The sequence below is a fragment of the Acomys minous genome (genome assembly GCF_964271855.1).
Source record: "Acomys minous genome assembly, chromosome: 16".
In the NCBI taxonomy this organism is placed as follows: Eukaryota; Metazoa; Chordata; class Mammalia; order Rodentia; family Muridae; genus Acomys; species Acomys minous.
The window spans coordinates 10038153-10053924 of NC_140498.1; the positions used below are offsets into that span (position 1 = coordinate 10038153).

Consider the following 15772-nt stretch of genomic DNA (forward strand, 5'->3'; position numbering starts at 1 on the left):
ATAGTCACCGAATAAGGACTGCAGAAGTAGAAACATGACTTCTTAAAGGTCTCTTCATTTATGAGAGATCTGTGTGGGGCAGGAGGAGTGTGGTCACGAGAGAGAAGGGAAAAGAGACAATGCTGCACACATCCCTGACAGTACAAATGGCAGTAGGTTCCACGGAAGGATTTCACCTGTCTTTAGTTTGTGTTCATGAGCTGCTTGTACAAAGCTTGAACATTTTTCCAGGTATGTGAAAGGGAACTTATTTTTTGGTCTGTAAAGGACACTTGCGTTTGTTGAGCACTATGTTCAGAGATGTACCATAGGGATCTTGACTAGTAAAAATAGGAAAAAGGAAAAGACATAAAAACCAAAATTGCAAATCAGTTCTCTTTAACATTCCTTACCACTTTTTGTTTGTTTTCAGAAATCTGTTTATTTCATTGTACATGTGAATCCCAGTTTCTTTTTTTATTTCATCCTCAACAGCTGAATTCTCTTAATGGAATGAAAAGATACTTGATTTTTGACCGTTTAAATATTTATGTGACTCCTTTCCTCCCAGCTAAAGGAACTCTCAGTGAAGATACCATCCGAGTGTTTCTCCATCAGATTGCAGCAGCCATGCGAATCCTGCACAGCAAAGGGATCATCCACAGGGATCTCAAGCCTCAGAACATCCTCCTCTCTTACGCCAATCGAAGGAAGGCAAATGTCAGTGGCATTCGTATCAAAATAGGTAAACAACCATGCCTTGCTTCATGAAAAGGACGTTCTAAGACAGTACTTTTTCATCATTTTAGTTCAGATTTGTTAGAATAATGGATTTTACAGATGCCATTTTGAAACTGTTAGAGAGTTCATTGAACTCTGTTTAGATATGTGCATCTTTTTCCTAAGACCAATAAGGGCCAAACGCAAACTGCTTCTCTGGACAGGGAAGCAGAAATAGTTCTTAGAGGCCCCGTCTGCGGACCGATCCCACAGTTCTGAGGCTGACAGGATGTCCAAAGGCTCTCACTCAGCCCTTCCTGGTGCTTTTAGTGCTCTTGCAGTGTTTGATGCTATTGGTAAAGAGAACTCATTAAAATTGTGATATTGATGTTTAATGAGATCTTTGTTAATTAATTATTTACTACAAGGAGCGTTTCCACTGCAAAGATTAAGGATCCTTGGTTAAAAGTTACTAAAGTACAGACTTACATAGTTGACTGTTGCTACCATTTTTAACTTCTTTTGAGGTAGCGACTTGTTTTCCTTTGTGAACAAACATTTTTAATAAACACTATTTTTCACAGTTCTTTTGTGCCTTCAGTGTTTTACAGAATTATATGATATTTGTAAAGTGTGAGCAAAGTGTCATTTGTTGTTTTTTTTTTAATTTTGTGAAACAGCTGATTTTGGTTTTGCACGTTACCTACATAGTAACACAATGGCAGCGACACTCTGTGGATCCCCAATGTACATGGTGAGTGAGAAGAACTTCTGTGTCTGATCTGAACGGTGATTTCTGTTGTTGTTAATAATGTTAGCAATAATGTAACCACATGCATCTTGCTTGAGCTTGGTAGACGTAAAAGTTGTTCCACATTTGTATTTGGGTTTTGAATCTTTTATATTTTTATTATTTTATGTGGTTGAGTGTTTTACCAGCTAGAACTGGAGTTTAAGATGGTTGTAAGCCATGTGGGTGCTAGGAATCGATCCTGGATACTTGGTAAGAGCAACCAGTGCTCTTAACTGCTGAGCTGTCTCTCCAGCTCCCTTTTTAATTTTATTTGTTTTTTGTTTTTTTTTTTAAACAGGGGCTTACTGTGTAGTCTTGGATGGCCTATAACCCACTTTATAGACCAGACTACTCTTGAGCTCACATAAAGTCACCCTTTCTCTGCTTTTTAAGTGCTGGGATTAAAAGTATATGCCACCATACCTGGGCCTGTTTTTATTTTTAAAGATCAATTATGATAGAAATCTCTATGTATTTTATGTTGTTGTTGTAGTAAAATACAATGACCAAAAACAGCTTATAGAAGGAAGAATTCATTTTGGCTTATGGTTCCGGGCGGGGGGGGGGGGCAGTCTATAATAGCAAGACAAACATAGCAACTGGGAGCTGAAGCAAAAAGCTGGCTGATCAAATTGTATCCGCAAACAGGATGCCAAGAAGTCAGGGAGAAGGAAGGAAGGAGAGAAAAAGAGGAAACAGGAGTAGGGTAAAATTATAAATCCTTCCCCTCCAGTGACATAATTTCTCCAGCAAGGCTCCACACTGTAAAAATTCTATAATGTCCCCAAATAGTGCCATCATCTGGGGACCAAGTTTTCAAATACATGAGCCTGCAGGGGACATTTCTCATTCTTACCACTACACGCTGTTAGAGTCAACTGAAGATAAAATTTCACCTAATACTGTCATAGTATATTTAATGTTTAGTAATTAAGAATACTTATAGAAGCCAGCTGGTGGTGGCACACACCTTTAATCTTAGCACATGGGCGGCAGAGGCAGGCAGATCTCTGAGTTTGAGGCCAGCCTGGTCTATAGAGTGAGTTCCAGGACAACCAGAGTTACACAGAGAGACCTTGTCTAGAAAAACAAAAGCAAAAACAAAAAAGAATACTTACTCATGCTTTCTGGGGTACCTTTATAAGATATGCTTATATTTTACATGCTATCTTTTTTTAAAGATTAATTTATTTCTCATATATACACAGTGTTTTGCCTGCATGCACACCAGAAGAGGGCAACAGATCTTATTATAGATAGTTGTGAGCCACCATGTGGTTACTGGGAATTGAACTCAGGACCTTTGGAACAGCAGCCAGTGCTCTTAACCTTTGAGCCATCTCTCTGGTTCCATGCTTAACAAGTTCCCTACATTGTAGAAGTCATTTTCTTTTAGCTCCACACTTAATGCTAAAAAAAAATCTTAGTTAATTATGCTTTGATAATGTGTAGTGAGTTATAAAACTTATGAACTAATATAAAGTATTAAGCTTAGAAATAATTATAAAGCTACAGAATTATATGAAATAAATAAATATGCCTATTGGGAGGGAAAAAAAAGAACAGATGGATCTCTGTGAGTTTGAGGCTAGCCTAATATTTATAGCAAGTTACAGACTAGACCAGGTTATGCAATGTCATAGTGAGGCCCTGTCTCAAAAAAAAAAAAAAGCCTAATTCAGGCGTAATGGCACACACCTTTAATCTGAGCACTCGGGAGGCAAAGGCAGGAGGATCTCTGTGAGTTCAAGGCCAGCCTGGTCTACAAAGCGAGTCTAGGACAGCCAAGGGTTTACAGAGAAACCTTGTCTCAAAAAACAAAACAAAACAAAAATGCCTATTTCAGTTTTACAGGTTTGTACCCTATAATATAAAATCAATTTTGAGTATTGGCAAATGTCTATAATCTCAGAATTCAAGAGGTTATGATAGAATGATTGTGATTCCCAGGTCAGCCTGGAGCGATTAGCAAGACCCTGTTTCATAAAGCCAAAACAAAACATTTAGAATCTACTTTGAGGTCAAGGGAACTAGTAATCAAAAAAGTCTAGGGTTTTTAAAAATGAGATTTACTTTTTAAATCACGTTTTTATTGCTTATATAAAATAAGCTCAACACTTTAATAGAATTCCAAAAATTGTGTATCTTTTAAGTATGAAATTAGGTGAGAGGCAAGCAGGGCTTGGTGGCATCATGCCTGTAATCCCAGCATTTAGGAGGTGGAGGCAGGAGGACCGAGGGTTAAGGCCGGCCTGCGCTTGTTTAAAAGACTATGTCTCAAAAAGAAAAACTAGTTTAACCTTGATCAGAATATTTGGATGATTATTAAAGAAAGTTGACTATGAATATAGCCCAGTGGTGCAGGCCCTGGCTTCAGTTACCTGAACTACGTGGGGGTGGGGGGCGGGTGGGGGGTGGGGGCGTGGGAGGGATGAGGTTCAACAAAGAAATTTACCAGGCAGGCCAGAAGGAGAGTGTGTGCAACAATTCAGAGTATTCACTGCTCTTGTGAAGGGCTGGGTTCAATTCCCAGCACCCATTTGTGGTTTCCAACCCTCTGTAATTACAGTTCCAGGGGAGCCGATACCTTTCCTGGCCTCTGAGGACACTGTATACATGTAGCACTCAGGCACACATGCAGGAAAAACATCGACAAACATAGAATAAAATGAAAAAATTCCAATTTATTGGGAACAAGTGTTAAATATGGAAAATAGTTTCACATTAAGTGTAGTTGATCTAGCCCAGCGTGGTAGTGCGTGCCTTTAATCCCAGCACTTGGGAGGCAGAGGCAGGCGGATCACTGTGAGTTCGAGGCCAGCCTGATCTACAGGGCTATTACACAGACAGACCTGTCTCGAAAACCAAGAAGAAAAAAAAAGTGTAGTTGACCTCTTTAGCATTTGTTTTGTTGACTTTTTTGAGGGGGGTGGTTTTTACTTTGAGACGGGGTCTCTTTATGCAACTTTGGCTGACTTGGAACTCATAGAAATCTGCTTCCTGAGTGCTGGGATTAAAGGTGTTATGCCACTATGCTCAGCAAGGGTAAGCTAAAACAAACAAACAAACAACAACAACAACAACAAAACTTTGATTGCTTTTTTTTTTGTTTCTTTGGTTGGTTGGTTTTGGTTTTTCAAGACAGGGCTTCTCTGTGTAGCCTTGGCTGTCTTGGACTCGCTTTGTAGACCAGGTTGGCTTCGAACTCACAGCGATCCACCTGCCTCTGCCTCTCAAGTGCTGGGATTAAAGGCGTGCGCCACCACTGCCCGGCTTGTCTTTGCTTTTAAAATGGTTTTTCTTACTGTTTTTTGTATTATGGTTTTTTATTATTATAAAAGTTTTTAAACTACAGAAAAATATAAGGGGTAATATAACATGTGTACCTACCATCCATATTTAATAAAACATTTTTCTATTTTTACCTTGATCTTTTTAAAGAAAAATTATTCGGACAATCTAAGATGATCATATGATGTTCTCATCTCTCACCTTGAGGGAACTTCTGACCTATACTTGATATATATTTTTGGTATCCATTCCAATATATAGACATTTCTTTCTTCTTTTCGTGCAACATTGTAATACAATTCATGGCAGTATCATTCTATAAGGATAATAGCACAATATGTTAACATTTTTATTTAATAGTATATGAGATCATTATCAGTGAATCAGTGTATGTACATTAAGGCTGTAACTAACATAGTTCATGTCTCTTGAATTTTTGTGAACAGGCTCCTGAGGTTATTATGTCTCAACATTATGATGCTAAGGCAGATTTATGGAGCATAGGAACAGTGATCTATCAATGCCTAGTTGGAAAACCACCTTTTCAGGTAACCTGACTTCTTCACCTATTTTCAGTTCTAGGATCTCCTAGTTCTGCACTTGCCTTTGATTTATAAAATAAGGAATAGTTTGAAAGCAATAGGTTTTAGTTCCTCTGTGATGTATTTGGTTTTGTTACACGTAATGCTGTTGGGGAGCCAGGGTGCTTCTTTTCCTTTCTATCTGCTTGCCCCCTGTAGCTGGACTGCCATGAAGTCTGTTAGATGTTTTCCAGGCTAGTGGTGTAGAGTCAGGGCTAACAGCTTGTGAGGAATGGTGACCACACGTCTTCCTGTTGGACTGGGTTGGGGGTCATGGAATCCAGACGAGGTGGGGGCCATTCTGATGGGTCACAGAAAAGTTGTCTCCAGCTCTGGGTGCTCTCTGGGTGCTGCTGCTCTCTGGGCGAGAGGGAATAACTATTGAAACTGTGGGTCTCTCTTCCTCATCTCCTTTTCCTATTAAGAGGCAAACTGTCAAAGGATATGCCAGCATCTCAAGTTCATGTTATCAAGTTATAATTTTTAAATTTTATTAAACTTTACCTGAAAATTGTAGCAGAGTGAAATTACTTGCCCAGCATGGTATAAAAAGAAGTCAGTAACAAGGTGAAGTAGCTTGCTCCACATTCCCAGTGTGGTTTGTGTGCAGAGGCAGATTCGCTAATCCAGCCTCTCTGTGACCATGCTGCTGTTATGGAGAGACAGTGTTGGCAGTGGACTTGTGTTGTCCTTGAGTCCCTTGAAAGTCGTAAGGTAAAACAAACCTAGATTATACACAACAGTAATGTGCTTATTGGGTAGGTCTTTTAGCCTCCAGAATATCAGCTCTTCTCTTTCAGGGTCCTTGGAGGGCCTGACCTCAGAAAAGGTAAATTGCTCCAAGACACTCAGAATTTGCATACAATTTCAGAGATTTTATAAGTCTTTTGTGCCCAGAAATCCATTCATGAGCAGCCCATGGCACTCAGATTCAGCATCCATGTGCGTTCTACAGTAGGAACATGAGTGCTAATTAGGGGTTCGGGAGTTTTCTCCTCTCTATTTAGAAAGGTAACTTTTTCTTTTTCTTAAATAGGCTAATAGTCCTCAAGACCTGAGGATGTTTTATGAAAAAAACCGGAGCTTAATGCCTAGGTATGTGATTGGATTTCATTTAAATTACACTTGATGTTCTTAAAAACTTTTGTTTATTTACTTATTTAAATAAGAGCCACAGTCCTCTTACCTTACCTTTGGGGGCTAACCATCACTCCTGTTTGGTGTGGGTTTACTATTTGAGAATGCAGTTACTTATTTAAATGCAATGTTTTGTGCATTTCTGTTACTGAGTCTCTTTCAATTTATAGTAATATTATATTAGAGAATTAGAAAGGTGCTAACACCATAAATATCTAGCTAATGCTATTATTTGTTATTTATTTTTTAATGTAATTTTTTTTCAAGATAAAAGGAGTGTTTCACTACCACCTAGCTTAAAATTTAAGAGAAGACATCACAGAACTTGTATGTATTACTTGTGTGGAGGCAAACAGACACAGGTTCATAAAGCAGAAAGTAATTCCTACCCAGGCTGTGGACATTCTGTAGCGATAATAAGAGTTGTGTATTTTTCCAAACGTTCTTTGTGGAGTTCTTTGCACATGCTTGAGGGAGAAAGAGTGTGTGTGTGTGTGCGCGCGCGCGCATGCGCGCGCGTGCATGCATGTGTGTGTTTAGATTGGCTCTTGCTGGGTAGCTCAGGCTCTCAAGCTGACCTCAGTTCAGCCTCCTAAATGCCATAAGTACAGACATGCATCATCATGCCTGACTTTTGTTTGGTTTTTATTCTATATTTTAGATGTTCAGCAGGATGTTCATCCTTTTTGGTAGCTACACAGAGTCTTATAAAATTAGATGTTCAATTTTATTTAATCATATTCCTGTTGTTTTCATTTTTGCTTAATACAAACAGGCTTTAGTAAAAGTGTGTAGGAGATAATACACTACTGTGTATTTTCTTTTTTTAGAATAAACTGCTGGAAATAGAATTGTTGGACTGACAGACAGGTGCAGCTCTCCATGGTCTTTCCTGTTTGATGCAGCAGTATAAAGAGAATACCTTTCCTCATACAGGGAAGAAGACAAATTAGCTATTTTAATTTATATTATTCTCTTCATTAATGAAGTTGGCTCATTTTTGTTTGCCCTAAAATCTTTTACTAGTTTGTAGTCCATGACATGTAAATTCCTGTTTGCCACTTCTCAGTTTCTTCCCCATTTTATTACAGGCTTTTGGAAATTGTATTCCCTGTCAGTTGTGTTTAATTAAGCTTTGCCCTTTTCAAGACAGAACTGGTAGATTGGTAGATTTTTTTTTTTCTTTAGAGAATTTTATAGCAGCTGTTAAAACAAGTTGTGTTAAAACTTGGCTCTCTGGGGCTGGGGCTCAGAGGTTAAGGATACTGACTGCTCCTCCAAAGGCTCTGAGTTCAATGCCCAGCAACCACATGGTGGCTCACAACCATCTGTAATGTGATCTGATGCCTTCTGACCTTCAGGTGTACATGCAGGCAGAGCACTGTATACATAATAATAAATAAGTCTTTTTTAAAAGACTTGGCTCTTTGTTCTAAAAATAGTGCTGAGCACATGCAGGTATCTGCTTAGTTGCTAGTAACTATCTAAAGTTAGTGTAGTCCCTTTATTTTTCTCACTTGATGGTATGAAGCTTTATCAGGTTTTCTTGTTAGGATATAGTATCTATGAAAATGTATATATATATTTTTTCATGTACAAAAATGAAGGCAAAACTAATGTAGTTAAATACATGTTAAACTCACCACTTACATTGTCTTTTACTTCAGTATTCCCAGGGAAACATCACCTTACTTGGCTAATCTCCTTTTGGGTTTGCTTCAGAGAAATCAAAAGGATCGAATGGACTTTGGTAAGTAATAGTGTCAAGCTTTGCATATCTTCTAATTTTATGTTTGCTGAAAAGCTTATATAGATTGCATAGAGATATCAGAAAAATAAAAGTCTATTTTGCTTTTGTTTCTGATTTTTGTTTTGTTTTGTTGAGGCAAGGTCTCTCTGTGTATCCTTGGTTGTCCTGGAGCTCACTTTGTAGACCAGGCTGGCCTTGCACTCACAGAGATCCACCTGCCTCTGCCTTCCAAGTGCTGGGATTAAAGGCACGCATCACCACTACTGGGCTTGTTTGTCTTTTTTCTTTGACTATTTTAATAAACATTTATCAAGTGCTTATTATGTTCCAGGAATATGGGATAGAATAGTAAAAGAAAATATATGGCCAGGCGGTGGTGGCACACACCTTTAATCCCAGCACTCAGGGAGGCAGAGGCAGGTGGATCACTGTGAGTTCCAGGCCAGCCTAGTCTACAAAGCGAGTCCAGGACAGCCAAGGCTACACAGAGAAACCCTGTCTTGGGGAAAAAAAAATATATATGTCCTCATATAATGTATAGTCTAGAGAAAGAAAGAGAGATAATGAATAAATTATAAAGTGTAATTGCCTGTTGTATCAGAAAATGCCAGGTACTGTGCAAAAATAGAAAAAAGGAGATAAGGAGTGGAGAACCAAAATTACAAATAAAGCATTTCACTGTCATACAAACAAATAATCAAACTGAAATGTGTTTTGTGGGTATCTGTAGGGGATAATTTGAGGCAGAGGAAAGATCAGCGGGGAGACTTTGAACTGAGAGGGTGAATGGAAGCTTGAGATCCGATCAAGAGGAAACTTGAAGACAGAATGTGATGGAAAAATCATTACAAGGTTTTGAGCAGGGGAAAGTATCAATCAGGCTGTTTCTTTAGAACAGACTATGTTGACAGGAAAGTCAAGAGCTGGGACTGAATTCCCCTGGAAGCGGAGGGCAGCTTATGTTGGGGTAATAGCAGTGAGGAATGTATGCAGTGGTTGGGGTTCTGGACCTTTCCAGTGCAGGGTTTCAGTGTTTACTGATGGCTTGATAAGGAGCAGACTTAAAGATTACTCTGGATTTTGGCCTGAGAATCTGAAAGGATGGCCTGTCAGTTACATTAATAGGAAAGCTACAGATAGGCAGGCCTGTGGGAGCAGAAGAGGAGCTCTGATTACACAGGTTGCGTCATGACGGCCACTGGGCAGCTAAGTGCTGATGTGGCAGAGCTACGTTGAGGATAAATCTAGGCGATGTCAGCCAATGAGTGACATTTATTAATCATGGTACTTTCTAATGACCACTTAAAGCGCTTTATTAATTTCTTTAAATTTATTAGTTATTTTCTTAATGGTTGCTATAGGGATTATGATGGGTATCCTATCACAGACTACTTCATATAAATGGTAATTGAATTCCATTAAATATAGAAAATTTGGTTTCTGTTATAATTCCATTTTATCCTCTGTAATATGCTGTAATTGTCACACAGCACATCTATGTTATTTAAAAACAATGCAGCATATTAACTGCTGTGTTATATAGTCTTATATCTTTTATAAGGACTGAAAGAAGAAAAACCATCTATATAGTGCCTTAATAATAGTATATATTTACCATTTCTGATATTCCTATGGATTGAAGTTACTACTCCAAATCTCTTTTTTGCTCTGATATATTTCTATCTCTCTCTGCCTCTTTTGTGGTCTCACTGGTTAATTTATCCAGTATTCAATGTCTTTCAGTTGTGAACCTTAGCCTTTAGTGACTGAGACAACTCTCCAGCCCCAGGAAGTGTCTTTGTTAAAGGTTGTATTCTTACATTTCTTTACAGAAGCGTTTTTCAGCCATCCTTTTCTTGAGCAAGTTCCAGTTAAAAAATGTAAGTCAACATTTAATAATTAGTTTTTCCTTATTTACATTGGTGTTCTGCCTGCATGTATGTCTATGTGAGGGTGTCAGATCCCCTGGAACTAGAGCCACAGGCAGTCATGAGCTGTGCTGGTGCTAGGAACTGAGCCTGGGTCTTCTCGAAGAGCAGTTGGTACTCTAGCTCCAACCCACGTAAGTTGATTTTTTTTTTTTGTTTATTTGTTTTTTGAAACACTGTTTCCTTTTGTAGATCAGGCTGGCTTCAAACTCAAGAGATTTGCCTGCCTCTGCCTCCGAGTTTCAGATTACAGAAGGCGCCATCACCTTCCAGCTGTGTGTTCCCATTTTTACATATGTTTACCTACAGAGAGTATGTGAGCTAATAGAAAAAAATTAAAAATCTATAGTTGTGTTTGTTCAACAACAGTTTTTTTCCCACATCCAGAAGGAACTGCTGCATTTTTATTTAAATGTTTTAGATTTATTTTTAGTGTGTGTGTGTGTGTGTGTGTGTGTGTGTGTGTGTGTGTGTACATACATGTGCAGAGGATAGCTTGTAGGAGTACGCTCTCCTTCTACCATGTGAGTCCTGGAGGTCAAATTCAGATTGTCAGGTGTGGTGGTAAGCACCTTTACCTGCTAAGTCATCTCTCCAGCTTAACTACTGCATTTTTGTTAACTTTTTAAAAAAGATTTATTTATTTATTGCCAGGCATGGTTGTGCATGCCTTTAATCCCAGCACTCAGGAGGCAGAGGCAGGCAGATTGCTGAGTTCAAGGCCAGCCTGGTCTACAAAGTGAGTCCAGGACAGCCAAGGCTACACAGAGAAACCCTGTCTCGAAAAACCAAAACAAACAAACAAACAAAAAAAGATTGATCATATATACGCAATGTTTTGCCTGCATGCACACCAGAAGAGGGCACCAGATCTCATTGTAGGTGGTTGTGAGCCACCATGTGGTTGCTGGGAATTGAACTCAGGACCTTTGGAAGAGGAGACAGTGCTCTTAACCTCTGAGCCATCTTTCCAGCCCCTAACTTTTAATTTTTTAAGTTAAACTTTAAAAATTATTTACCTTTGCTATTTTTAAGTATGTCTTTGTGTCTGTGTGTGGCTATGTGCACATGATGGCAGGTACCCAGGGAGTCCAAGGGAAGCGTTGGATCCCTCGGAACTGGAGTTCTAGGTGTTTGTGAGGCAGCTGATATATGAGCTGGGAACCAAACTAACCCTCTTAACTGCTCCTGTGTTTCATCTACTTATTTACTTTGTGTATGTGTGCGTGTGCACACATGTGGAAGCTAAAGGACACCTCGGGTCACTTCTTCTACTCTGTGGGTTGCAGGGGTTGAACTTAGGTGGTCAAATTTGGGCTGCAAGTACCTTTATCTCCTGAGCCATCTGCTCAGTCATTTTTCTTTTTTCCTTTTCTCCACACCCAACAAGGTTTCTCTCTGTAGCCATGGATGTCCTAGAACTCACTCTGTAGCCCAGGCTGTCCTGGAACTCAGAGATTTGCCTGCCTCTGCTACGCCACAACCTGACTCTTTCTTTTCCTCTTTTTGTTTTTTCCCCTTTCTTTCCTTTCTTTCTTTTTTGGTTTTGATTTTTAAGACAGGGTTTCTCTGTGTAGCCCTGGCTGTCCTAGACTCACTTTGTAGACCAGGCTGGCCTTGAACTCAACAGTGATCTACCTGCCTCTGCCTCCCAAGTTGGAGATTTAAAGGCATGCGCCACCACAACTGGCCTTTTTTTTTTTTTTTAAGATTTATTTATTTATTTTATGTATGAGTGCTCTATCTGCGTGTACAGCTACATAGATGGCATCAGATCTCATAGATGGTTGTGAGCCACCATGTAGTTCTAAAAATTGAACTCAGGACCTTTGAAAAAGCAGACAGTGCTCTTATCCTCTGAACCATCTTTCTACATCTCTATCCCCGACATCTATGAAAGCACTAATGAATAGGTAAATGCACATGTTTGGTGAAAACAAGGTTGTTGTTGTTGTTGTTGTTGTTGTTGTTTTGACAGCTTGTCCTATAGACAGATCTACAACCCAGTATAGAGAAATGCATTTCTGTGACTGTTTTCTTCCCCAGCTTGCCCAGTCCCCGTGCCTGTGTATGCTGGCCCTGTCCCTGGAAGCTCCTGTGGCAGCTCGCCATCATGTCGCTTTGCCTCTCCACCAGTAAGTTGGGTTTTATTAAAAATGATTTCAAAGTAAGGGCTTTTGTTCCTTAAGTGGGTATTTACTCTGCAGCTGAGGTTTAGGAGAAAGGGCATCAGAGTTGGGTCAGGTAGTTCTGCCTTTGGCCCTTTGCTTTCTTAGCTGTGTAATTGCAGTGAAAATGCTGTCTCTAGACCCTCTTCTTCTGAGCAGTGATTATTACTACCACCTTCTTGTGCCATATGGGAAGTTAGTAGTACATGCAAACAAAAATTGTTCATTAGAGGTGGGTAAGTGATAACTACTGCAGTACACTGTGAACGTTCAGATTCCACAGGATTTGAGGAGCGGAGGAATAGCTTTGGAGCTTGGTGCTGCTGGCTGCACTGTGATTACCAGCCCTGCCTCTCAAGCCCCTTTAGTCTCCTGAAGTTCAGCTAATTCCTTCATGGCTCTGTCTTCTCAAGTTTCAGTGCTGCTTCCTGATCCTGAGGACCTCTGAGTCTGTTCATGTCTTCTTCCCACTCTCTTCTCTGCTTTACCTAGTTCTATTCTATATGTTAGCCTAACCCTTCCTCCAAATCCCTATTGCATACTTATGATCCTAAGACTTTTCACAGCTGAAGGCACCCTGGGGGCTCTTGTGTCTGCTTGTATTTTACATAGTATCCAAGTAGATAAGAAGTTTTTGACTTCTGGCAGAAAGATAGGGGAGCTACATGCTTGCATGAGCACTCATGCACACACTTCAAAATAAAATAGGGAAAAAAAGTCAATGCCAGAGAGTTGGCTCAGTGGATAAGAGCACTGTGCAAGAGCTCTTGAAGATGACCGGGGTTCAGTTCCCAGCACCCACATGGTAGTACACAAACACTTGTAACTCCAGTTCTGGAAGGTCTTGCATCTTCTGGCCTTCATCATACATAGAGACAGCCAAATATTCATACACCTAAAATTTAAAAATAAATAAGTAAAATTTTTAAAGTTAAAAAAGGATTTCATGTATAACTCTGCAGATATAAACCAAATAGAAAAAGTGATATATTCATAAGGCTTACATTACATTTCTGTGAGCTTGTAAATTTTTTTCAGTTTTAAAAATATATTTTATTAATTTATTCATATTACATCTCAGTTGTTATCCCATCCCGTGTATCCTCCCATTCCTCCCTCCCTCCCATTTTCCCTTTACTCCCCTCCCCTATGACTGTGACTGAGGGGGACCTCCTCACCTGTATATGATCATAGGGTATCAAGTCTCTTCTTGGTAGCCTGCTATCCTTCCTCTGAGTGCCACCAGGTCTCTCCATCCAGAGGACGTGGTCAAATATGGGACACCAGAGTTCGTGTGAAAGTCAGACCCCACTCCCCACTCAACTGTGGAGAATGTCCTGTCCATTGGCTAGATCTGGGTAGGGGTTCGAAGTTTACTGCACGGATTGTCCTTGGCTGGTGCCATAGGAGCTTGTAAATTTAAGATGAAAGAATGTGTGTTCTGTATTTGTCTGGAGTACTTGGGGTGGGAGAACCAAACACCAGACATACTAGTTACTCTTCTTGCTGCTGCGGTAAAATACCTGGAAGAAGCTTAGGCGCAGAAGGGCTTGTTTGCTCGCTGTTTAAAGGGGACGTAGTTCATCTTGACCGGAAGGATATGGTGACAAGAACTGCCTAAGGCTGGGGCAACAGGAAAGAACTTGTTCGCAGTTGTGTAGCTCGGAAGCAGGGACAGCCTTGAGCCAAGCTGCAACCTGTAAGACCACTCCTGTGGCCTGCATTATCCGCTAGGCCCCATTTCCCAAAGGTTCCACAACCTCGCACAACAGCACCATCAGCTAGTGCCCAAGTGTTGAAGCATTAGCCAGTGGGGGGCATTTTACATTCAAACCATAATACTCTGCCACAGGCTCATGGTCAGCTCTTAATGCAAAATGCACCCCACCCAACGCTAAAAGTCCCCATAGTGTAAGGGTTCAAACACTGTTTCTAAAGTCTTTTAAGACTCAAGGCAGTTTAATTATGACCTCCTGTGAAATGAAAGAAAAGTGTTTGATGCTTCTAACATATAATGGCCTGGGCGACCATTCCCTTTCAGGAAGGAGAAATGTGAGGATACCAAGGGAAAAGAGCCAAAGCAAGGCTGCAGCTGTCAGGACAAATGTCAAACCCTGTAGCTCCATCTCTTCATCTAGAGTTTGCGGCATAATTTGGGCTTCATCAGAGTTTCACCTTAAAGGCCTCAGCCACTAAGTTCCATGCAGGAAATCTGGCCCCTCTGTGTATTGCCTGGGCCTTAGAAGCTTTCTTAAACTTTCCCCAAAACCTCTATTACCTACTTGCTCTTACATGGTCATGCCTGAAAAGCCAGTACTATGTGGATAATGCCAATTTCAGCATGCACTGTCCCCCTTAGACCAGAGCTGTGGTGGCTCCTGAGTTCAGGTTCTAGCTGGGCCTGAGGAAATACTTTCGGAGGAGGAGCAGCAGGAGGTCTAGGAGGCTCTCTTTGCCTTTGAGGACTTTTCTCAAGCAGTTTTGCATGGTTCACCATGTAACTTTTCACAAGCAGGATCTTGTCCTCAAGTTGTCGGCCTTATTTTCTAAGTTCAGAATGCGTGAGGGGAGGAATTTTAGTAAGTGAAGATCGATGACTTCAGCAAATGCCGTTAAAAGTGAGGAGGGCTGGCTGCCTCCCAGTGTAAGACACTTGGCATGTGTGCATCAGGTCCTCAGCTCTATCCCTACCCCTGCAAAAACAAAATTAAAAGTGAAGAGGTAGTAAAAAATAAAAAAACAAACAAACAAAAAAGCCCCCAAAGCTGGACATAGTGGCATACACTTTTAGTCACAGCATTTGGGAGGCAAAAGCAAGTGGATCTCTCTGAGTTCAAGGCCAGCCTGGTTTACTTAGTGAATTCCAGGATAGCCAGGGCTACATAGTGAGACCTTGTCTAGAAAGAAAGTGAAAATCTCAGGACCTGATCTGTACCGTGAGCAGGAGGGAAATGGACTACAGAGCAGGCTAGACTGGTAAGTTAGGATGCAGGAGAAGCGTCACTTCACACAAGATAAGAAAGGAGGGCAGGGTGCCTGTGGATGCAGGTGCTTTTGAATAGCAGGGAAAGACATTAGAATGTTTTCATCTAAGTCACTGGCAAGAAATTACAGAGTAAGGTATTGGATCACATCTCAATTTCACTAACTTTCAGTTGTGTGAGATTACCTAACCCTCTGATCTAGTTGTGTAATGGAATTCAAAATTCAGCTAGAATTAGACTTGAACAGAGTAGTTAATGGTTGTAATGTTATTCCTTCATCTTCCTTTCACTTTACTACCTATAGAGTGTTCAAAGGGGTGGCAAAGGAGTTTTTCATTTGTATATGAGACACACAAAAAGAAGACGTGGGACTAGGGAGATTTACCACAGGTTGCAGCAAGAGACCTTGTTTCAAAAAAAAAAAACAAACAACAACAACAA

At 40.3% G+C, this 15772-nt stretch overlaps 1 protein-coding gene and 1 long non-coding RNA gene across 4 annotated transcripts in view; one reads left to right on the forward strand and one right to left on the reverse strand.

Annotated features, from left to right (window-relative positions):
* The window catches only part of ULK2 (unc-51 like autophagy activating kinase 2), an 83224-nt gene that overhangs the window by 18840 nt on the left and 48612 nt on the right, over positions 1 to 15772 (forward strand). For all 3 annotated transcript variants that reach the window (XM_084760870.1, XM_084760871.1, XM_084760872.1), the window contains exons 6-12: positions 551 to 724; positions 1380 to 1453; positions 5230 to 5331; positions 6401 to 6459; positions 8169 to 8251; positions 10084 to 10131; positions 12226 to 12314. In XM_084760870.1, the coding sequence (XP_084616996.1) occupies positions 551 to 724; positions 1380 to 1453; positions 5230 to 5331; positions 6401 to 6459; positions 8169 to 8251; positions 10084 to 10131; positions 12226 to 12314 (629 nt within the window). The remainder of the gene's footprint in view (positions 1 to 550; positions 725 to 1379; positions 1454 to 5229; positions 5332 to 6400; positions 6460 to 8168; positions 8252 to 10083; positions 10132 to 12225; positions 12315 to 15772) is intronic.
* The window catches only part of LOC311585569, a 138797-nt gene that overhangs the window by 16897 nt on the left and 106128 nt on the right, over positions 1 to 15772 (reverse strand). The gene's annotated exons all lie outside the window — the stretch shown is intronic.